We start from the raw sequence: 24,179 nt of genomic DNA, 5'->3' as shown, positions 1-24,179 counted from the left end.
AGGAACTGATCTGTGGGGTTTCGTACGCTCTAGATAGTAAGCCAGAGCCCTTTTACAATCCAAAGTATGTAAAGCTTGTTCTCCAGAATGAGAATGAGGTTTTGGAAAGAAAACAGGTAGAACAATGGATTGGTTGAGATGGAATTCAGAGACAACCTTAGGGAGAAACTTTGGATGTGTACGCAAAACCACCTTGTCATGGTGAAAAACCGTAAAAGGTGGATCTGCGACCAGTGCATGAAGCTCACTGACCCTCCTGGCAGAGGTAAGAGCAATAAGGAAAAGCACTTTCCAAGTGAGAAACTTGAAAGGAGAGGTAGCCAAAGGTTCAAATGGAGGCTTCATTAAGGCGGAAAGAACCACATTGAAATCCCAGATAACAGGAGGGGCTTTAAGAGGTGGTTTCACATTGAAAAGCCCTCGCATGAACCTGGATACCAGGGGATGAGCTGAGAGAAGCTTTCCATGGACTGGCTCATGAAAAGCTGCAATGGCACTGAGGTGGACTCTGATGGAAGAGGACTTAAGGCCAGAGTCAGACAAAGAAAGCAAATAATCCAACAATGTCTCCACTGCCAGAGAAGTTGGATCAAGATGATGAAGAAGACACCAGGAGGAAAATCTCGTCCACTTCTGATGGTAACATTGCAGAGTGGTTGGTTTCCTGGAGGCATTCAGAATGGAACGAACAGGCTGAGATAAAAGAGTATCATGAGATGTCAGCCCGAGAGATACCAAGCTGTCAGGTGCAGAGACTGGAGGTTGGGATGTAGAAGGGTTTCCTTCTGTTGCGTAAGCAGAGAAGGAAACAGAGGAAGAAGAAAAGGTTCCCTGGAACTGAGTTGAAGTAGAAGGGAGAACCAATGTTGCCTGGGTCACCTCAGAGCAATCAGAATCATTGTGGCTCGTTCCCTCTTGAGCTTGAATAAGGTTCTCAACATTAGAGGCAGCGGAGGGAAGGCGTACAGGAACAGATTCGACCAGTCTAGGAGAAAAGCATCCGCTGCCAGACGGTGAGGAGAGTAAAGTCTGGAGCAGAAGAGGGGCAGCTGGTGATTGTGAGGAGCTGCAAAGAGGTCTATCTGAGGAGTGCCCCATTGATGTGAAGATAGACTGCAGAGTTACAGGATCGAGTGTCCCACTCGTGAGGCTGGAGAATTCTGCTGAGTTTGTCCGCTAAAGAATTCTGTGCTCCCTGAATGTAGATAGCTTTCAGGAAGAGATGGTGATCTATGGCCCAATTCCAGATCTATTTGGGCTTCTTGGCATAAAAGGCTGAGAGCCTGTCCCACCCTGTTTGTTGATGTAGTACATCGCAACCTGATTGTCTGTGCACAACAGAAGGACCTGAGGAAAGAGAAGATGTTGGAAGGCTTTGAGGGCATAAAACATCGCTCTGAGTTCCAGGAAATTGATTTGATGCTTCTTTTCCTGGGCTGTCCAAAGACCTTGAGTCTGGAACTCGTTCAAGTGAGCTCCCCATGCATAAGAGAGGCGTCGGTGGTGATGACCAGTTGATGAGGAGGCTGATGGAACAGAAGACCTCTGGATAGATTGGAGGATACCAACCACCATTGAAGAGACTGACGAAGAGATGATGTCACAGATATGTGTCGTGAGCAAGGATCCGTCGCTTGGGACCACTGAGTAGCAAGGGTCCATTGAGGAGTGCGCAGGTGAAGACGTGCGAGGGGCGTGACATGAACTGTAGATGCCATGTGCCCCAAGAGTACCATCATTTGCCTGGCTGAGATGGAAGGCAGTGAAAGCACCTGCTGACAAAGAGACTGAAGGGCTCTGAAGACGATTGGATGGTAGGAAAGCTCTCATGAGGAGTGTTGTCCAAGATCGCCTCCAATGAATTGAAGTCTCTGAGTGGGGATGAGATGAGATTTGGGTAGATTGATCTCGAATCCCAGAATTCGTAGAAACAAGATGGTTTGGTTGGTGGCCAGTAGAACTGCTTGAGCGGATGTGGCTTTGATTAACCAGTCGTCCAGGTAAGGGAAGACCTGAAGGTGGTGAGAGCGTAGAAATGCCGCTACCACAATGAGACACTTGGTGAAGACCCTTGGAGAGGAGGCAAGGCCGAAGGGCAGCACCTTGTATTGATAATGACAATGATTGATCATGAAGCGGAGATACTGTCTTGAGGTTACATGGATCGGTATGCGAGTGTATGCCTCTTTGAGATCGAGGGAGCATAGCCAGTCGTTTTGATTGAGAAGAGGATAAAGGATGGCTAAAGAAAGCATCTTGAATTTTTCTTTTACCAGGTGTTTGTTGAGATCGCGGAGATCTAAAATCGGTCTGAGATCTCCTGTTTTTTTGGGGACTAGAAAATAACGGGAGTAGAATCCCTGCCCTTTTTGATCTTGAGGAACTTCTTCTATAGCGTTTAGAAGAAGGAGGGATTGAACCTCCTGAATGAGGAGGGCAGATTGAGGACTGTTCAAAGCAGACTCTTTTGGCAGGTTTTGAGATGGAAGGGTCTGAAAGTTGAGAGAGTAGCCGTGTTGGATGATGTTGAGGGACCCATTGGTCCGAAGTGATAACTTCCCCATCGGCTGAGGAACAGAGAAAGTCGACCTCCTATAGGTTGAGGCAGGAGAGCAGGAATAGGAATACTGGCTATACTGTGGAGAATGAAGTCAAAAGGGCTGTGACTTCTGCTGAGGAGGTGGTTTCACAGGTTGCTGCTGTGGCTGCTGTCTGGGAGGCTGACGTTGTTGCTGCCTTTGACGCCTGGGTTGCTGAGCAGTGGTAGGTAATGGCCGAGCTGTGAAGCGGCGTTGATAGGCCGACTGCTGCCTATATGGTTTAGGCGGAGGAGGCTTCTTTTTATTTTTAAGCAGGGTATCCCAGCGTGTCTCATGAGCAGAGAGCTTTTGTGTGGTTGAGTCCATGGATTCCCCAAAGAGCTCATCCCCTAGGCAAGGGGCGTTGGCTAACCGATCCTGATGATTAACATCAAGGTCGGATACCCGAAGCCAGGCCAGGCGACGCATAGCTACCGACATTGCTGTCGCTCTGGATGTAAGTTCAAAGGTGTCATATATGGATCTAACCATGAACTTACGTAATTGAAAAAGAGACGACAAGCAGGTATGGAAGGAGTGATGTTTTCGTGAAGGAAGGTACTTTTCGAATGAAGCCATGGTGGTAAGGAGATGCTTCAAATAAAAAGAAAAATGAAAAGCATAATTGCTAGCTCTATTTGCTAACATAGCATTTTGGTAGAGCCTCTTACCAAATTTATCCATGGCTCTGCCTTCTCTGCCAGGAGGTACCGATGCATATACACTGGCTCCTGAAGATTTTTTAAGGGTGGATTCGACAGTCAAGGATTCGTGTGGAAGTTGAGGTTTGTCGAACCCAGGAATGGGAATTACCTTATATAGAGAATCCAGTTTACGTGGGGCCCTTGGTACAGTTAAAGGAGTCTCTAAATTCTTATAGAAAGTTTCCCTCAAGATGTCATGAAGAGGGAGTTTCAAAAATTCCTTTGGAGGCTGGTCAAAATCAAGGGCATCCAAAAAAGCTTTGGACTTTTTGGATTCAGCTTCCAAAGGAATGGATAAGGAGTCACACATCTCTTTTAAAAAGCAGGAGAAAGAGGAAGTGACTTGTTTGGAGGATGGGTCAGGGACAGTTGAATCCTCCTCCTCTGAGGAACATTCGCCTTCAGAAAGAAAGGGTTCCTCTGAGTCTCCCCACAGATCAGGATCCCTGACATGGGAAGTATGGTCCTGAGACTCAGGTGTCGATGATTGTAAGTGTCGGGTTTTGTGTAACGACTTACCCGACCTCATCGATATCGAGTCAGGAGATGTTATCGGTCGCACTGGTGCCGAAGTCTGCACCGATTGATGGTGAGCTCTCAGCTCCGGTGCAAGAACTGGCATCGATACCGATGAAGTTAGTTGAAGCGGTACCGAAGTCGTGGAAGCAGGTAACACAGGCTGTTCCACAATCGGTACCGGTAGCTCGGTGCGGACCGGCACCGGAAGGGTCGGAGCCAGGATAGCAGGAAGGAGCTGTTTCAATTGGTCCTTAAGCTGCACCTGAAGGATGGCCGTGATGCGGTCATCGAGGGATGGCACCGGTACCGCCTTTTTCTTCTGCGGTACCTGCGGTGCCGTTCGACGCCCCGGAGATGAGGAGCCCGATGTCGAGGGACTCACCTCTATAGGGGCGGAACGCTTCCGCTGGCGTCTCCCAGTCGGCAGGATTGGACTCACTGCACTCGAGACCGGGGGACGCTCCAGCGGGGAAGGCTTCTTAGCCGGCTTACCTGACTGGTGAGACGCCGGTGCGGAATCACGCGGCGTCGAAGAAGAGGGTGCCGACTGAATCGGTGCCGAAGCTGGAGTCGATGGAACGGGGTCGGACATCTCGGCACCGAACAACAATCGCTGCTGGATTTGGCGATTTTTTAATGTCTGTTTTTTTTAGAGTGGCACAGCGGGTGCAAGTGGAGGCCTGATGCTCAGGACCCAAACACTGTAAACACCAGTTGTGTGGGTCCGTGAGAGATATAGGCCGAGCACACCGCTGGCACTTTTTAAAACCCGGTTGAGGGGGCATGAAAGGAAAAACGGCTTCAGCCAAATCGAAGGCCGAGGCTTCGATGGTGGCAGAAGGCCCCGCCGGGGAAAGATTAAAATAAAGAAAAAATGGATTTTTTTTTTTTTTTTTTTACAAATAGAAACAGAAAAGAAATAAGATTAATAATAATCAAAAGTTTACGCGAGCGGGAAGGCAAAGAGAAAAAAGTTTCAACAGCCGTTGAAAACACGTCTTCTTAGCTCCGCGGAAACTAAGAAACTGAGGGACCGCGCGCCTCTGTCGGGCGGGAAGGCACTCGCGCGTGCGCGGTGCGGCCGAGCTAGAACTTTCTAAAGTTCTTAGAGTGCAATCACTCTAAAATTGTCCGTACCGGGGCTCCGTCGGTGCCGTCACCCATCAGTCAAGAATATCTGCCTGCTTGTCCTGGGATAACTTGCCTTATGTTTCCTTGGAAGCATTGTTACAGCAATGACAGCACAGCACATTGTGACATCATTTCCCAAGCTTGGCACAATTGGTCAAAGCAATATCTGTCTTTTTCGATGATTCTTTACATATCATCCCCTTCCCATCCCCACAGTGTTTGTGCCCAGATAGTACTTGATATGTATACCAAGTTTGGTTGAAATCTGCCCATGTGTTTTGGAGTTATGGTGGAACATAAATACATCTGATTTTATATATATAGATTAAAAAACACAGAGAAGGTTAGAGTTATAATTACAAGGAACATTGATAGATAAAAAAGCTGAAGGAAACAAGGGTGCATTTTGATTTGTGTTCTGGTCTCCCATCAAAATTTTGTACACTAAGTTGATTAAAACTTAAATATTGCGTCATCTCTTTACCAGGGCTGTTCATCTGTTTTCCTCCCATATTCTGTAAGCTGGTGTTGCTAATAGTATCTAACACTATTTCACCAGAACTGGCATGATATTCTAGAAGTTCAGATAAATGCTTAGGCATTTTAAACAAGCTGCAAAACAAACAAAAAATATATACTAAAGAGTTGTCGTAACATGTTCAACAATATTTATATATATAAACTATAAGTGGCATTTTAGAAATGATGTACAATGTGGAATTGAGATAAGAGGCAACTGTGGTACCTGACAGCTGCAACATTTAGCTGGCATATGCAATTCTCCTTCCTCAATCTGGCACGTACCTCCCTGCTGCCGACACCCTCACTGCCAGGAATTCCTCCAATTTGCTGTCACTAATGATATTACCAGATTTCTCCATTTTCTTTCCCTGTCTCTATCAATATGAATAAAACTTTTTTTAAAAAAGAAGCCACAGACCATGGGAGGATGGGGGAAGGAGGGAGAAAGGGAGGACACAGAAAGTTCCCCACCTTGATACCTCAATAATCTTCTTTCTAGTAGAAGGGTACAGTATTCTTGACAAGTGGGTTACTTTCCCAAACCTATAAGGATTGCAGAAGGCATCATCTACATTTTTCAACTCTACCTCCTTGTGTCACTGGGCAGTGCACAGCCCCTCAGTTCGTGGGAAAGAAATAGATAACCCCTAAAAGGAGAAATAGCAAAGAAGGCACAGGGAACTCCCTGACAATTCAAATCTTTTGTGCTCTGCAACAAAAAACATTTAATTAAACAAGAGAGATATAGTTTAAACAATGTGGAACCAAAGAAGCCACATACCTGAGTGCAACCAGCACTAACATTTATGTAACTCTTGGAAACTAAAGATTTTCATTACAGCACTAATGGCTAGTTCTTCTTCAATGATAAACTGAAGAACTGCAAGATGGCGACCGAATAGGATGTGTAGGTGAAGGATCCTGCTTCGAGGGATTGCTTTTTTCTTTGCAAAAAATTTTCTAACTAAACTTATGATGCCCAAAAACAGAGGGCAGCAGAGGGTTTACCCCCCTCCCCCCGGTACCTGCTACTTCATCTCCACAGCAGACTGTTATAACATCTTACACAGTCACTCCAGTGACTCCGGGTGTTTCTGCTGCTGAGCTGTGGGAAAAGCTCAGCTTGGACAATCTTTCATTGAGCTCGGCTGACCCCCCAGTCCTGGAGAGGCTGTAGAACATCAGCCATTCATGGAGGGTCATCAGATGTTTCCGAGTGTGAATGAGAGTGCAACCTTGGCAAACCCAGAATAGGAAGCTTCAACGCCAGTGGTGGCATTGCAACTCAATGGGAGTGGCGCACCTGCAATGTCGAGTGGTGGGGAGTGTAGAGAAAGACCAGGTCCAGTTTTTACTGGGACCTCAGTTCAAGAACGGGCAGTGATACCTACACTCAAGCAACTCAAAAAGCCTTCGGTGATAACGCTGGAATCCCTCTGGTCTGCCATAGAAAACTCATTTGGTATGTACTAATTTCATGACTCTCTCTAAACCTTTCTACTAAACTTGCCCATGTAGAGAAAGTAATTCAAAAACATACATCAGAGATTGAAAAAATTAAACAGTCAACTAATGCAACAGTAAACCTATTAAAACAACAGATGTCTAACAAAGTTCTGCTCTTGAGAAAAATTGACAATTTAGGGAATCAAAATAGAAGCCTTAATTTAAGAGTTTTAAATTTTCCTGTTCCTAAATATATGACTCTTGAGAACGGTTTAAAATTTTTCTGATCAATATTTTGAAGATCTCAGAATATAATATTCCTCCTCTATAGAAACTTTACTTTTTGAGATCACAGAAAGACCTAAAACCTCTTGGAGAAGAAATGGAGGTTTCAGCTTTGTTGGTATCAGACATAGAACTTATTGCTCGAGCTACACTTTTTGGTTTCTTTTGTATTTTTTTCAAGATAAAGAGATGATACTAAAGCTTTATTATAATTTTAAACAAGTCTCTTTTTTGGAAGAAAGGATTTATATGTTTCCTGACGTTTCAAAATGGACACAAGTGAAGGAATTTTTGTCTTACTGCAATAAAGTGATTTCCTTAGCAGCTGTTTATCAATTAAGATTTCCAAGCAAATGTTTCATTTCCTATCAAGATAATATTTTATGATCCTGTTCAGTTGCAGTTTTTCCTTGAAGGTAATGGGATACTGATGCAACCCAGGAAGACCTAGTGTAATTTGAGTCCTATAAATTATGGGCTCCTTTTACTAAGGTGCGCTAGTGTTTTTAGCGCACGCAGGAAATTACCATGCGCTACGCTTCTAGAACTAACGCCAGCTCAATGCTGGCATTAAGGTCTAGTGCGCGCTATTCCGCGCGTTAAAGCCCTAACGCGGCTTAGTAAAAGGAGTCCTATATCATTGGATTAGACTGTTCTATTCCTTTAGAACAGGGGTGTCCAATGTCAGTCCTCGAGGGCCGCAATCCAGTCGGGTTTTCAGGATTTCCCCAATGAATATGCATGAGATCTATTAGCATACAATGAAAGCAGTGCATGCAAATAGACCTCATGTATATTCATTGGGGAAATCCTGAAAATCCGACTGGACTGCGGCCCTCGAGGACCGACATTGGACACCCCTGCTTTAGAATATTTCAATGTAAATTCCCTTTCCTAGGATTTTTCTAATCTTGCCCCTTTATAGTCGAGGATTGCAATAACAGTATTATGTATTCTTTTTTTTCTGAATTTAATCCAATGTTTATTGGTTGTAAATAAGATTTCTGCCATTTCCTTCAAAGATAATGTCTTGAATGTGAATATGAAATTAAAAAAGGATCTTCATACAGTCTTGGTAGTTCACAGACAAGCAACTGGAGACACATACACACACTGTCACCAGCGGGGTCAGGGCAATGGGTCCCGAGCCGCTGGGACACAGAAGTTTTGGCTCCTGTGAGCTGCGGCTAGCAACACAGGGATAAATAAGTCAGGGATTCGCCAAACCAGAAAGAAAAAAAAAAACACACTGCAAAGTCGGTAAATAAGAAAATCAAAAAAACTGGACTGGATTTAATTGTGCAATTTCCACAAACAAAAATGGTTGCTTTATATATCAACTTGCCACCAGTCTTCAACATAAAGTAATCAAAGAAACTAAACTTGTCAGGTAATAGCCACCAATAGGTAAGTCCTTGAATATCAGGAATAAATAAACTTAACAGTTCTAGTGCAGTGTAATATTTCTCAAAAAGAAAAAAGGTTTCAAAACTCCAAAACTAGAAACCTTAAATCTCAGCAGAAAGGATTATTTTTCTTTGTAGCAAGACTTCCAAACAAGAAAGGTTCTCTGTACATTCAAAATATAGTCTCAGCCTAAGTCCATAGTCTTTACCAAAAAGACTTCTGTTTCAATCAGTGCCACAGCACTGATTCTTCCAGCCGCAGTAGTGCTGGGGAAGGTGGTGTGCTCCACGTGCTGGAATATTGCCAAGATATGGCCCTCTATCCCTCCACATTTAACGTGGGCAAACCCCCACCTCCTTCAAACAAACACAGGCAGACTTGCTCAAAAATAGGCTTTAAAACAAAAACTTGTACATTTGTAATCCATAGTTATAGTATTAGTCACTTGCCTTTGGCTAGCAGACTTCCATGGGCTGTCCGGTTCAAAATCCAGTTCCATATCTTGGAACTCTTCGCAAGGATTTTCAGGTGCCCCTGCCCCAGCCTCTACCAGCTCCATCTGCTCAGGAACAGCATAGTTTTGCAGAGCTCTCAGCCCTGAGCTTTGCGACTGCTTGCTTTCGCTGCCTGCTTGCTTCTCTCCTTCCAGCCAGGCAGACCTGAGGTTTAGGAGCTGGGGACCACGCCCCAAACGCTCAGGTGTGCCGGATATCCTGACTTCCTTTCCCTTCCTAGCGCACTGTTACCTGCATATTCCGTTTTCCGTGAGCTGTAGGTCTCCGGCAGGTAGGAGTGAGCATGCGCTCTTAGGGTTCTGTTTTCCGTGCTGTTGTTTGTTCTGGCCTGCTCATTGCTTGCCTTGCCGCAGTGTATTTATAAGTTGAAAGGCGTGGCGGTGGCTCCTCTCATGATCCCCGCCTGCGCCGGACTTCCGACTCAGGTGGGGGATCATGAGAGGAGCTGCCACCGCATCTTTCAACTAAAAAATACACTATGGCAAGGCATGCAGGGAACAGGCCAGACCGAAGCTTCAAAAATCCCAAGGCTTTACAAAGGTGAGCAAATCCACTGCCTAACAGAGGGCTCCGTTTTGAAGCTGTGGCTCTCATTGAACTGCCAGTTGGCCGGCTCCCTTGCCGGAGTTATTTTTCAGTTTACAGGTGCCATGGCAGCTCCTCTCACGAGCTGCACCTGCATCAGAGAAGACTTCCGATGCAGGTGGAGATCATTAGAGGAGCCGCCACGGCACCTTTAAACTTAAAAATAACTCCGGCAAGGGAGCCGGCCAGACCGCGGGAAGAGTAGGGGGGATGGATAAATCCTGCTGCTGCACAGGGAAATGGAGGAGGAGGGAATGCTGCTTCGGCTTCTGAACAGGGAAGTGGGGGGGGAGGGGAAAAATACTGCTGCACAGGGAAATGGAGGGGGAGGGAATTTGGCTTCGGCTTCTGCACAGAGAAGTGGGGGGGGAGGGAATGCTGCGGCTGCTGCACAGGGAAGTAGGGAGGGAGACAGAAAGAAAGGAAGAAAGACACAGGGGCAGGGAGAGAGACAGAAAGACAGACAGACATAGGGGGCCTGGGAGTGAGACAGACAGAAAGAAAGACAGCGGGAGGGAGAGAGACAGAAAGAAAAAGACAGGGGTAGGGAGAGAGACAGAAAGAAAGACAGACATATATATATTCTAGCACCTGTTAATGTAACGGGTTTAAAGACTAGTAATACAATATAATTCAGAAGTTTGATAATATATAACAAGCTTACGTTTTCCTATACTTTAAATTTCCAGTTTCTTCTTGTTCTGAAATTTTAGAAAATATTTTATTATTTGAAGTCACTGAAAATCTGTAATCCAATTATGATTTCTATCATTGTGAAAAACAAAAGAATGATGAAACAAAGGGCCTCTTCTATCGAACTGCGCTAACAGTTTTTAGCGCAGAGAGCTGCGCTGAATGGCCTACGCTGTTCCCGACGCTCATAGGAACTCCATGAGCGTCAGGAGCAGCACGGGACATTCAGGGTGGCTCACCGCGCTACAAACTGCTAGCGCAGTTTGATAGAAGAGGCCTTAAGTTTGTGGCAATTTTAATTCCAATCCCTACATCTGACTTAGGTATAATATGGTAAAACCTAAAGCTATAAGAGCATACATAATATTCTAACATATGAATTGTTTTTTGACTGCTTTCTTTAAAAATTGTGTACATTTTGTTTTATGTCTTATTTGTAAAGAAAACCAAAATAAGACAGTTACTGCAATGTCAAATTTTAAAAAAGTGAAATTAAGTTACTTACTTGTAGCAGATGTTCCCCAAGGACAGCAAATCGAATTTTCTCACAGCTGGATAATGTCATCCAATGGAGCCCTGCATGGAGCTAATTAGCTTTTATTAGTGGAAATTCTAGTAGCACTGTACCATGCATGTGGGTGCCTTCCCACTCGACACAGAGGTCCTTTAGTCTTATAATATAGCTTATAGAACATCTTGAAGGGGAGGTGGGAGGGTCTGTGAGATTATCTGGCTTGTTGCCTTCAGAGAACACCTGCTACAGGTAAGTAACTTTGCATTCTCTGAGGACAAACAGGCCTTCAGTGCTCATATCTGGGGATTCCTAGCTACCAAGCTCACGAAAAATAAAAAGGCAAGGACAATAGGGACTCAAAATATCAAGGCCTGATTTCCAATCAATGTGAGCCTACAGGGGGTGGAGCTAGATTCTAGACGCTAAACAAATCCTGCAGGACTGTCTGACTGAACCATCTATCAGGTCTGGAATTCTACTCAAGGCAGTAATGAGATGTGAATGTGTAGACAGAGGACCACATCACAGTCTTGCAAATCTCATCTATGGAGGCTAATGTCAAGTGGGCTCTTGAAGTTGCCATGGCTCTGACATTACAAGCCTTCACATCACCCAAGGATCAGCCCATAAGCAAAGGAGATGCAATCTGCTAGCTAATTGGAGATTGAGCCCAGCAATACTACTTTCAAGGTGAAAACTTCAGATGACAGGAATCAAGTGACTCAAAATAATCTTTTATTAGCTGGGTGAAAACCACGTTGAGATCCCACGAGACAGTAGATTTGATAGGGGGCTTACTTAATAACAAAGCTCATGAATGAACAACTACAGGCTATATAGAGATGGACTTACTCTTCCACGTGAATGGTAAGCACTAATTGCATTGAGGTAAACTCTTATAGAATTGGTCTTTAAACCACAAGCAGTTTTTGTGTAAAGCAAGTGAAAGGATCTTACTTGAGTTTTAGTAAAGTCTTCTTTATCCCACAATTCAGAAGAAGGCATCCAATACTAATCTGCTGTGTGATCTGAGCCTGGAACAGAACTGGGGGACTTGTCCTTGCCTGCACAATATGTGGCCTGAAGAAACATTCCGTGAAGGAGAGCCCATTTCTCACAGGCTCCTGACACAAATCATGCAATAGACTAGCATCAGATCCCATCTTCCTGGATTAGGGAGGGGGAACCTTCTGTATGCATATCCTCCCATGCCTCTGCTAGGGAAGACTTTGCTGAAACTCAAGCAGAAGCAAGGAACCATGATCCTAATCTCACCCTACTGGCTGAGGCAGATCTGGTCCAATCCTCTTCTGGAGTTGTCCTTGGATATTAGACTGCTTTACGACTCATCATTACAGGGGTATGAATAGGCAATCAAGAAAACTCGAGCCGCTGTTAAGGTAATAGAGTACAAGGTGCCAGTACTGGTTCTCTTTTTGATTTTTAACTCCTTAGAAAGTAGCAAAAAAATGCAGGCTATATTGCAATGCGTTAATAGTAGAATAGAAAAATTATAATTGCTCTATAAATAGAGTAATATATAAAGTAGGTTTAATAGAGTAATATATATAATAGGTTTAATAGAGTAATGTATATAGTAGGTTTAAGTAGAGCAATATATAGAGCGATTTAATAGAGGAACTTCTCAGTTTGAAGTATTGGAGTAGCACTACTGGATAGGTAATACCGAACAGGTATGAAGAAAGTGGCATGTACCCATAAATGGGAAGACCGAGGTCTAGAAATCATGAAGCTAGACCATAGATCAGTGATTCTCAGCTTCTTCAAGCCAAGTACCCCCTAAGCCTAAAAAATACCACCGAGTACCCCCACCCAAGCTCCGCCCCTGACCCCACCTCCATAATAATAGTACTAATTATAACTCAATTTCTTCCATCCATTTTTCATATACACACAATATAATCTTATTAATACATAATTGTAACCACAAAATTAAAAAACACAAAGCACACAGTACACACAGAAAATGTTAATTATCATTTATATTCAGGCTTTTTTTCAAAGAGGTCAAGGCAGATGACTTTAAAATATGCAATTAGTAACAACTATAGAAAAATAGACAAATATAGAGCAAAATATAAACAGCAGATATAAATTCACAAAACTGACACATTTTGATCACTAAATTGAAAATAAAATTATTTTTCCTACCTTTGTTGTCTGGTGATTTCATGAGACTCTGGTGCATTTCCAATATTTATTTATTTCTGCCTCCTGCACGCTTCCTCTCCTCTGGACCCCATTCCCTTCCCCAACCAACATCTCTCTCTGTCAGTGGTCTCAAACTTGCGGCCCGCCAGGTACTATTTTGAGGCCCTCGATATGTTTATCATAATCACAAAAGTAAAATAAAACAGTTTCTGTATCATATGTTTCTTTAGCTATAAATTACAATATTATTATTAAGACTTAGCCAAAAGGAAAGATTTATAAACTATAAAGAGTTTTACCTCATGCAAAATTGTCATTCCTGAAAGAAAACTTTAACTATTTTTCTGAGGCCCTCCAAGTACCTACAAATCCAAAATGTGGCTCTGCAAAGGGTTTGAGTTTGAGACCACTGCTCTGTGTCCCTCCATGAATCCAACTTTTCTTCCTCTCTCCTCCATCCCTATTGGCAATATGTCTCCCTCTCTCTCTCTCTCTCACTGTCCATCTGTCTTGAGAGATCCAGGCATTTCTCCCACCCCCTCTACTGCCACATCCAACATTTCTCTCTATCTCATTCCCCGGATCATGTGCAGCATTTTTCACCACTGCCCACCAGCACCATGCCCATGTCTCCTTCTGTCACCTCTCTCCAGCACAATGCCACATTTTTCCCTCCATCACTATGTCCAACATTCCTCCCCCTTGCATCCCCTTCAATCTGCCCTCTCCACCACCATATCCAACATTTCTCCCTCTCATCCTTCTATTCCCCAAGCATCTCTACCTCACTCCTCTCTATGCCCAATTTTCCTTTCCCCCATGTGCACAATTTCTCACACACTTATGCCCATCAATTCTCCTTTTCTATTCCCTCCCTCCTATGTCCCAAGTTAGTCCCCCCCCCCCCATCAAGCAGCAGATTGCAGATGATGCTTGCACCAGACTAAAGGAGGTGCCGGACCGTCCATTGCTGGAAAATTGGTGGAGTACCTGTATTATGATTTCTCTGTACCTGCTTTTGCATACTTGCATATCAAATGATTTTATAGAAGCCTACTTGAACATACACAGTGTGCTGTTCTACATAAAATTACTGATCAATATGTAGACAGAGTTCTGGATCTTTTTTTAAATCATTTCTTTAGGAATAGAGATAGGGATTGAGACTTGTATACTGCCGTTTTGTAGTTTTACAACCATACTCAAAAGTATACATACAGGTAATTAAGTCTCAGTGGACTCACAATCTATTTAATAGCAGAACAATGCTGGAAACTGGCATTTCCTTTCCCATGTCAAGTCTGGAGGAAAGCACTCTTTGCATCCACCTTCGAGTTCCAAGGCCACAAAATCTGGCCAGGCAGCTTGTGCCAAACACCTTGATACTTCCAATTCAAGAAAGCACTTAAAACACATCTATTTTCTTCTCTGCATAGACATTAAGTCCTATGCAGTCATTTGTATAATGTCCGTGTCTCTGTAGTTTTTCTAATATTATGTAAGCCGCAGTGATTCCTAGCAGACATTTGCGGGGTACAAGAAACAATAAGGTATGGTATGGAACAACTGAATTACTTGCTAGAAGCAAAACATACAGTAAACAGCAACAGCTTATAAGAAACTATAGAGGAATAAAATAATGCGTTACCTAATGGTTTACAGTTTTCTAACTCTTTCTGTAAATCCTGAGTAGATGGAATTTCTGAAACAGCTGGAACAGGGTCAAGGTACCAGCTTTTCAACTCTTTGTCTGCCATATGCCTATATAAAATATAGCATCTCATGTTTTAAATAATTAACCATACACAAAAGTTAAATCATTTACACTGGTACTGTTCATCTTTCTTTATAAACCACATTGTTGAAACAAGACATAAATTGTTATATTTATGTATTTCATTCATTTAATAGTAATAATAATAATTTTTATAAAGAAGCTGCTTTACTAAAGTGTGTTAAGCAAATTAACACAAGTCAGCTGTTAATGCACAAGCAGGGAAACCATTACTGTACTAATATGACAGCACATGCCATGTTAGGGGGTGGGGTTTGGGCAAGTTGTGGGTAACGAATGGCATAGACAGCACATTACAGTTATATACATGCTTTATCTTTAGTAAGGGTTCTAGGGTGGTATCATTTGACAACAGATGCCATCACTTGTACAAGAAGTAAATGCATCTTGTCTTTGTTCACTTTCTCTGGTCTTCCGGCTGGAGACTCCAGAAAGAAATGTTATGTTAATCAGGTTTTCTATTCCGTCTTTACCTATTCAATTCAAGGTCGGATTGCAGTTCAAGAGGCTGGGTCCGTTAGCCAGGAAGTTACAATGGACCAATTGACACAGACATTCAATAGGGTTGCTAGTACAGGTAGATGAGTACAACTATTAATACAGTTAGGTCACAGTTTCAAATACATAGCTACAAGTACAAATAGGTCATTGTTGACTCTTCATTTTGTCCCAGGAGTTGCATTAGACAGTTTAGAAATGGGTTTTTACATTTCCTATTTCAGTTACCATACTTCAGGGTAGGCTCCCTGTCTTGGTAGAGAAAATCTTGTAAAAGTTTTCTGTATCTGAGGTAGTGAGTTCGTAGTGTAAATGGTAGTTGGTTCCAGCATTTTACTAATTGATATTGGATGGATACGGTAATTTGCTTGGTAGACTTTATATTGTTACATGCTGGGAATTTTAAGTAGAAAAAATTTCTGGGGGAATATCTGTAGGAGGCACCCTGGAGTTGGACAGACACTCTGTTAGGTAGTCGTAGGCATTCCCTTTCAGGATCTTAGAGGCAGAGATGCCTAATTTAAATTTGATCCTTACAGTTATCGGTAGCCAATGTAGTTTCATATAGTAGGGCTGTAGGTGTTCTGATTTCCATAGTTCATACATGAGTCTTACCGTTGCACTTTGAACTAGTTGTAGATGCAATAACAACATTTTAGAGCAAGAAGGGATTAGGGATTGCACTAAAATTCGGAAAGCCTCTATTTCGAAGAATTTTCTGATGGATTTTTGCTTTCTCATCACAAGGAAAGATTGTTTTATTATTGATTGCATGTGGCTTTTCATGGATAGGTGGTTATCAACTTCTACTCCTAATATTCAGGATTGTATTTCTAATGGAGTGTCTGTGTCATCTACTGTGATTCTTGGAGCATAGCATGGGTCAGTCAAGGGTCCTAGCCAGTGTTCCCTCTAAGGTGAGTGCATGAGCGATTGCTCACTATTTTCAGTGGCGTCGCTCATACGCTTTCTCCTGTCGCTCACTCGAGGGCGAGGTGAGAGAAAGCGGCGGCGGCCTGTATTTTAAAGTTGAAATATGCAGCGGCGGCTCCTCTCAAGATCCCCGACTGCATCAGATTTCCGACGCAGGTGGGGATTTGTGAGAGGAGCCACTGCCATGTCTTCAGTGTCATACTGGGGGGGGGGGGGTTCCGCCCTGGCTATGCACCCGCCCTAAGGCTGCAGTCGGAGAGGAAGTTCGAGCCAGCCAATCGCTGCCTGGCTGGGTGGAACTTCCTCTCCGACGGCAGAATTTACGTCGGGGGATTGCTGGTCAGCCCGATGTGAAGCAGAGAAAGCTTGGGGCAGCCGCGGCGGTGGCTTTGGGGCCTGTTTCCCCTGATGGTTGCGGTGGTGGCTTTGGGGCCTTTTACCCCCGATGATGGCAGCAGTGGCTTTGTGGAGGGTAGGGAGCAAGAAAGGGGGCAGGCAGGGAGACAGAAGGAAACAGAAAAAAAGAAAGGGGGCAACAAGAGAGAAAAAAGAAAGAAAGAAAGGGAGAGAGGAAGAAAAAGTTGGGGGAGGGAATGAGTACTGGAGGAGAGGAAGCATACAGGCTGAAAGAAGGGAAGAAAGATTGGATGCACAATCAGAAGATGAAAGTGCAACCAGAGACTCATGAAATCACCAGACAAGGTAGGAAAAATGATTTTATTTTAAATTTAGTGATCAAAATGTGTCTGAATTTATATATGCTGTCTATATTTTGCACTATGGTCCCCTTTTACTAAACCACAATAGTGTTTTTTAGCGCAGGGAGCCTATGAGCGTCGAGAGCAGCTCTGGGCATTTAGCACAGTTCCCTGCACTAAAAACTGCTACTGTGGTTTAATAAAAAGGAAAGGGGGTATATTTGTCTATTTTTGTATGGTTGTTACTAAGGTGACAATGCATAGAGTCATCTGCCTTGACCTCTTTGAAAAAAACCCAGAATAGGAATGATAATTAACATTTTCTCAGCGTATAGTATGCTTTGTGTTTTTAATTTTATTGTTGGTAGATCATTTTGACTTGGTCATTTAAAAGCAGCTCGCAAGCCCAAAAAGTTTGGGCACCCCTGAGCTAGAGCGTTGAAGCTGTGTATTTCTATTTTATCCCCCCTTTTACAAAACTGTGGAGCGTTTTTTAGCGCCAGCCTTGGTGGTAGCAGCTCTGATGCTCAGAATTCTATGAGCGTCAGAGCTGTTACCACCGTGGCTAAAATCCACAGTACAGTTTTGTAAAAGGGGGAGGAGTTAGTTTGTGATGACATATTCCATACTAGGCGAAGGTGTTTTCTGTGTTCTGTGTGTTCGAAAGACATGGTTTTCTATTAGGATTGACGGTGTAGAATTGATCTGTGCTGGTCTGGCTTGTTTAGTTTTACAATGGGTGTATTGATGTACTGCTTACTGCAATATGTAAGATGCTGCCTTTTCCTAGGTACTCATGTGTGACATGTGGCTTGTTACTAAAAATCATGTTTTTCGTACAGATGGGGGGGTGCCAAAAAATGATGGGCCCCGGGTGGTACATATGCTAGGTACGCCACTGTATGTAAAGATACCAGAAAGCTGGCGAAGCAAAAACTTTAAGTAAATTGTTATTCTTCTAAGTTTTGAGTATTTAACCTTCCCACAATCTCATGGGCACTCGTTTCAAGTTTATTGAGATTTTGATTTAAACGCAATATCAAATATTTTCAATGCGTATAACAAAAATAAATTTGGGGAAATAAATAAAACCATTTGAACAATAAACATACAAACATATCCATAGATGATTAAAAATACATAAGGAGTACAAGGATAAACTACATTTGTTTAAAAATGCGTCCTCCGCGCCTGCTCATAAATTTGTGGAGTATGTAACTTGTCGCTCATGCATATTTTTTTTTGCATATTTGGTACATATGCTAGGTACGCCACTGTATGTAAAGATACCAGAAAGCTGGCGAAGCAAAAACTTTAAGTAAATTGTTATTCTTCTAAGTTTTGAGTATTTAACCCTCCCACAATCTCATAGGCACTCGTTTCAAGTTTATTGAGATTTTGATTTAAACGCAATATCAAATATTTTCAATGCGTATAACAAAAATAAATTTGGGGAAATAAATAAAACCATTTGAACAATAAACATACAAACATATCCATAGATGATTAAAAATACATAAGGAGTACAAGGATAAACTACATTTGTTTAAAAATGCGTCCTCCGCGCCTGCTCATAAATTTGTGGAGTATGTAACTTGTCGCTCATGCATATTTTTTTTTGCATATACCTCATCAATCCTTAGAGGGAACATTGAAGCCAAAGGAATTTGGTTTTGTTCTTATTTAGTTTGAGGTGGTGGGTTGAGGTCCAGTTTTCTATGAAGCGGATACATTTTTTAACAGCGGGGAGGTACTGACTAATGCAGCTGTTAAAGATAGCATGAGCGTTATGTCATCTGCATAGGTGAAATATTTTATTTGTGCAAGATCTAGTTCAGCTCTCAAGGATTGCATTAGAAGGTTTAACACTGATGGTGAAAGTGGAGATCTTTGGGGGACCCCGCTGGAAGAGTGCCAGCTATCAGAAAGTTCACCATCCTTATCCCTGTTCCCCCAACTATAACATTTCTCCTTCCCTCCTTTCTACCCTCCCCATCCATCTCCCCCTATCTCTCTCCATGAGTCCAAGTTTCTGCCTCCTGCACGCTTTTTCTTTTTCCTCGTCCCTTCCCTCAAGTGTGACATCCTTCCCCAACCCCACTTATAACATGTTCCCTCCCCATGCCCCATTTCTCCCTCTTCTCCACACCATGTTCATTTCTTCCTCTCTCATCACTCTCACTCATCCTTCAACAATTTTCCTTCCTTTCCTCCCCCCAAACCCACTCACAACTAATATGCTCTCTCCCCATACACCATCTCACCTTCCCCTCCAGCATGCAACACCTTCCTCTTCCCTTCCCCTTCTGCCAGGTCCAGCAGCGCCTCTTCTCCCTTCCCTTCACTTTTACTCCCCCTTGTCCAGCAGCTCCTCTCCTTCTACACATGTCCACTAGTACCCCTTCTCCCTTCCCCCAGTCCTTCCCCATGTCCAGCAGTACCTTTTCTCACTGTCCAACAGTGCCTCTCCTCCCCTAGCGGCAGCTCACTGCATGCTTTTAACTTCCCCACACAGCTGCCGCTAGCAATAGTTTAGTGTGGTACCATCAGGCAGCCTTGGGCCTTTGCTAGGCCGGCCTACCTCTGATGATGCAACTTCCTTTTTCATCAGAGGCGGGCCGACCTAGCAAAAGCCTCAAGGCTGTCTGATGGAACTGCAGCTAAACTAAGAACATAAAAGAACATAAGAATAGCCTTACTGGGTCAGACCAATGGTCCATCATGCCAAGTAGCCCATTCTCATGGTGGCCAATCCAGGTCATTAGTACCTGGCCAAAATCCAAGGAATAGCAATATTCCATGCTACCGATCCAGGGCAAGCAATGGCTTTCCCATGTTGTGACACGAATGTGAAACGTATGGTATGAAAGGATTATTAATATTGAATGACACTGCCTAGGATCCATGATAGCTGTTACAGGGAAACACAAGTATTATGAGAACGAGCAAGGCCAGAAATTTTTCAGCACCTGCTGATAAATTTCCTATTATGAGAGCAGGTCACTGTCAGCACACGAGCAAAGCCAGGAGTCTTCAGCACTTGATGATAGGTGCTTGACAGAATCACACCCTCCCTGCACGAGATAAGCATGCGTTTGTAAATCCAATCTGGCTAGAGGGGATGAGGGAAAAAGTATCCAATCCATAAAGAGGGGCTGGGTATACAACCCATGAGCTAAGCTAGTTGTTTTCAAGACATGCTGATTGGGGATTACCCTCTCAACATGAGGTAAGCACGCGTTTGTAAATCCAATCTGGAAAAAGGGGATGGGGAAAAAGTACAATTTAAGGGAGGAAAGTTACCTGTAAAGGGGGGACATTTCCACCATTGATACGCTGTGTGATGACATTCTGAATAAGCCTCCTGTTCGTAGTCCCCCGACAGAGTGATGACGTAATAACAGAATAATGATGTAATAACCGGTAACGTATTAATTCAAACTCTGTACTTAATCAATGATTATGGCTAGAAATATTGTATATATGTAATAAAACTTAATTTGTATACTATTTTGATTTCCTGGCATTCTGTCCAGTGCGGAAAGTGACTGAAGGTCTAAAGTGAAGCCTTTTTAAATAGTAATACATTAATTGGCGTAGTCGGCAGGATTTCTCTAAAGAAAACCTGAGCGCTCTTGTGATACAGGAATGTTCAGGAAGAGAGAGAAATCCTCAAAAGAACCTACAGAGGTGCCCAGCTGGATCGAGGCACCGTATAATTTAATAGCACAAGAACTAGCCAATAATCATGGATTAGCAGAGTCATGGGAAAAGGTTCTGGGAAGTGCAGAACCAATTGATCTTGTACAAGTTTAGAAATATGCCCCGATAAATCGGGTGATGTAGTTTAGAAAAAAAAAATATGCCCCGATAAATCGGGTGATGTAGTTTAGAAAAATGCCCCGATAAATTGGGTGATGTAGTTGCTCTGGGTTCTGGGAAGTGCAGAACCAATTGATCTTGTACAAGTTTAGGAAAAATGCCCCGATAAATCGGGTGATGTAGTTTAGAAAAAAAAAAATATGCCCCGATAAATCGGGTGATGTAGTTTAGAAAAAAAAAAAAAAATGCCCCGATAAATCGGGTGATGTAGTTTAGAAAAAAAAAAAATGCCCCGATAAATCGGGTGATGTAGTTGCTTTGGCTCGAAGGAGCTGGGTATTAATAGTTCATATTGCTGCCACAAAATATAAAAGGCGCGGTCGAGTAAATAGGATGTTGGAGTAAAAGTTCCTTTGTTTGAAAGAGCAAACTGCAAAGGGAGGGATTTTCACCCCCACCTTTTTTCTCCTTCGATGCTATCATGTGAGCTTGACGACGGCGGGCTTTTTAAGTTTCTCCTTTGTTCACTAGGCAGAGGGGAGGGGGAAGGGGAGAAAAAGGAGAGAGACAGCATGGGGTCTGTCTGCAATTCTACGAATGTTGCAAAAACAGGGATCGATATTTAAAATATGCTTAAATATTAACAAATTATGGATTTAAATGTAGGAATTTGTAATGAAATTAATAATGTAAACAAGGAACCAAAGGGTTTATGGATAAAAATTTAGAAGCTGTTTGCCTGACGTAGCCTGAATTTTTTTTTTCTTTTCCTTGTTTCTTTAAGAGATGGTTAAAAGCAGGGAGATAGTCTGTAGAACGAACGTACAAGAATGTGGAAGAAAGCTTTGTGAGAAGTGTTAAGGAAGGATGTGCCTTTTGTTGTAGTAACAAGCAGGCTGACTAGTCACTGTCTGAAGGCTGGCCGCGGACTTTTCAGCAGTCCGAAATAAGTTTTTAAGAACGATAAAAGAATATTGGAAATGTTATAAAATGTTAATGTATATTCCTGTAAGTAGGTTTCAGGTTTGTTTGAACGTGCCCAATCTACTTTTACTAGGCTACCACAGGGATGGTTACATAGTCCTACCATTTGTCCTCAAATAGTAGCGGAACATTTAGATGAATTTCAGAAATTCACCTCTATACAAATTTCTCATTATGTTGACGACATATTGATACAGGGAACAACGAAGGAAGAGGTGAAAGGGCAATTGGATTTATTAATTGACCATATGAAAAAGAAGGGAAGGGAAATAAATCCAACAAAAATACAAGGACCGGCAACGTCGGTAAAATTTTTAGGAATTCAGTGGAATAGAGGATATTAGGGAAATCACAGAGAAAGCAAAACGAAAAATATTAGATTTTCCCACTCCAAAGAATAAAAAATATGAGTTTATGTGGGGAGAAGAACAGCAGGTTGCTTTTGGAAATGCTAAACAAGCCATACAGACAGCTGTAGATTTGTGGCCCATGAGAGAGGGGGAAGTGGAATTATATGTATGGCAAAAACAAAGTGGGAAACGGGTACCCTTAGGATTCTGGAACAGGAAATTCCCGGAAGCAGGTGAAAAATATATTCCCTTTGAAAAACAACTTTTAGCATGTTATTGGGCGTTGGCTGAGACCGAACAGATTACTATTGCGGCCACAAATTCCAATTATGCAATGGGTAATGTCTGATCCCAAGTCAAATAGAGTAGGATATGCTCAGGAACAAAGTATTATTAAATGGAAATGGTACATTTCTCAAAGAGCTAAAATAGGTGAGCATGGGGTAGCTACTTTGCACTAAAAAATAGCTAATATTCCTAACGGAGAGCTGGAAATCATAAAGCCAGTATATGCTCATGAATCACCAGTGAAATGGGGAGTGGGATATCTTTTTACTGACTCCTGGTCGGTCGCTAATGGTCTTGCTACATGGTTAATGGGGTGGAAGTCCCATAATTGGTTAACTGTGGGGTAAAGAATTGTGGCAAGACATAGAAAAAATTGTACAGGAGACAATAGTGTCAGTATTTCATGTAGATGCACATATGCCTGTTGATTCAATGGAACGATTGTTTAATTCCCAAGCAGATGCCGCAGCTACCATTTCTGTAACAACTACTAATGAAATTCCTAAGGTGGAAGAATGGTTGGAAGGTACAGCCATTTGGACACATCAGAAAAGTGGACATCTTGGAGAAATAGCTACTTACAGGTGGGCTCAGGAACGAGGGATTCCTTTGATCTAACATGTGATCAGAAAATGTCTGGTGTGTCAACATATCAAGAACGGGAAGTACCACATAAGGTAATGGGGCACGGGGCGATTTGCCAGCCCAGATTTGGCAAATAGATTTCATAGGACCGTTACCCGAAAGTCGTAAATGTAAATATATGTGTACTGCTGTAGATTATTATTAGCATTCCCTTGTGCTTCTGCGTCACAATGGAGCACTCTAAGGACTTTAGACATGATTATTCAGTATTATGGTATGCCCTTACAAATACATTTTACGGGAGGGCAGATAAAAGAATATGCTAAGGAAAATAATATTGAATGGGTATATCACATGCCCTATTATCCCCAGGCAGCGGGATTAATTGAATGGATGAATGGACTTTTGAAAGAGGCCCTTAAAAAACTAACTACAGATGACAAATATGGGCAGTGGAGGGATAATGTAACCCCCAATTTGACGATTGGGAAACTGTCCATAGCCAAAATCTGGATTAGCAATCCTAAAGGACCTCCGGAACCAGCGGAGGTGATTGCAATCGGGAAAGATAAGGCTCTCCTTGTAATGAAACCGGGAGTGGAAAAATGGGAATATGTCCCTCAGGAGAAATGTTATTTGAGAGAGTAATAATGTTTTCTGAAACTTGTAGATATACGTGTGCCTTGGAATCCTTGGAATATGGTATGGGGTAAGAGGCGCTGCCCCCGTGCGACGTATTACAATTAAAGAAGGGGTCGTTACGTCATGGAGATGGAAGCATTCTTCAATGAATCGGAAGCAAGATAACTTCACTTGCAGCGCTAACTCCAGATATATCATTGCAAATGTGACAACAAGAGACCATACATGGATTACAGAAATTAAAAGCAATGAACACACTAGAAATGAGCAGATATGGAGGACCGTGTTTAATAAACAATTTCAAGCCCCAGAAGTACAATGTAATGATACTCACTGCATAGGAATGTTTAAATATGTAGTGTTACCCCTCATACTAGGGGAACCTCAGAAGCAATTTTTCTGGGCACCTAAATTTAATTTTAACATTTTGTGACTCCACATTGCAAGGACGAATTTGTAAATTACAATCAATAATATATGATGTGTGTGAATGGACTATATTATTGAAATAG

The 24,179-nt window shown here is 42.6% G+C and overlaps 1 protein-coding gene across 1 annotated transcript in view; it reads right to left on the bottom strand.

The window, feature by feature from the left end:
- HFM1 (helicase for meiosis 1) overlaps window positions 1-24,179 on the bottom strand; it is a 354,705-nt gene that overhangs the window by 325,759 nt on the left and 4,767 nt on the right. Inside the window, exons 2-4 of the mRNA XM_033916380.1 lie at window positions 14,721-14,833; window positions 10,358-10,394; window positions 5,418-5,545 (exon numbers count right to left, since the gene is read on the bottom strand). Coding sequence (XP_033772271.1) covers window positions 5,418-5,545; window positions 10,358-10,394; window positions 14,721-14,829 — 274 coding nt within the window. The 5' untranslated portion in view covers window positions 14,830-14,833. The remainder of the gene's footprint in view (window positions 1-5,417; window positions 5,546-10,357; window positions 10,395-14,720; window positions 14,834-24,179) is intronic.

This window comes from Geotrypetes seraphini, chromosome 12 (assembly GCF_902459505.1).
Source record: "Geotrypetes seraphini chromosome 12, aGeoSer1.1, whole genome shotgun sequence".
Lineage (NCBI taxonomy): Eukaryota > Metazoa > Chordata > Amphibia > Gymnophiona > Dermophiidae > Geotrypetes > Geotrypetes seraphini.
Note: the sequence above shows the minus strand (reverse complement) of the source record. Positions and strands in the feature narration are given on the sequence as shown.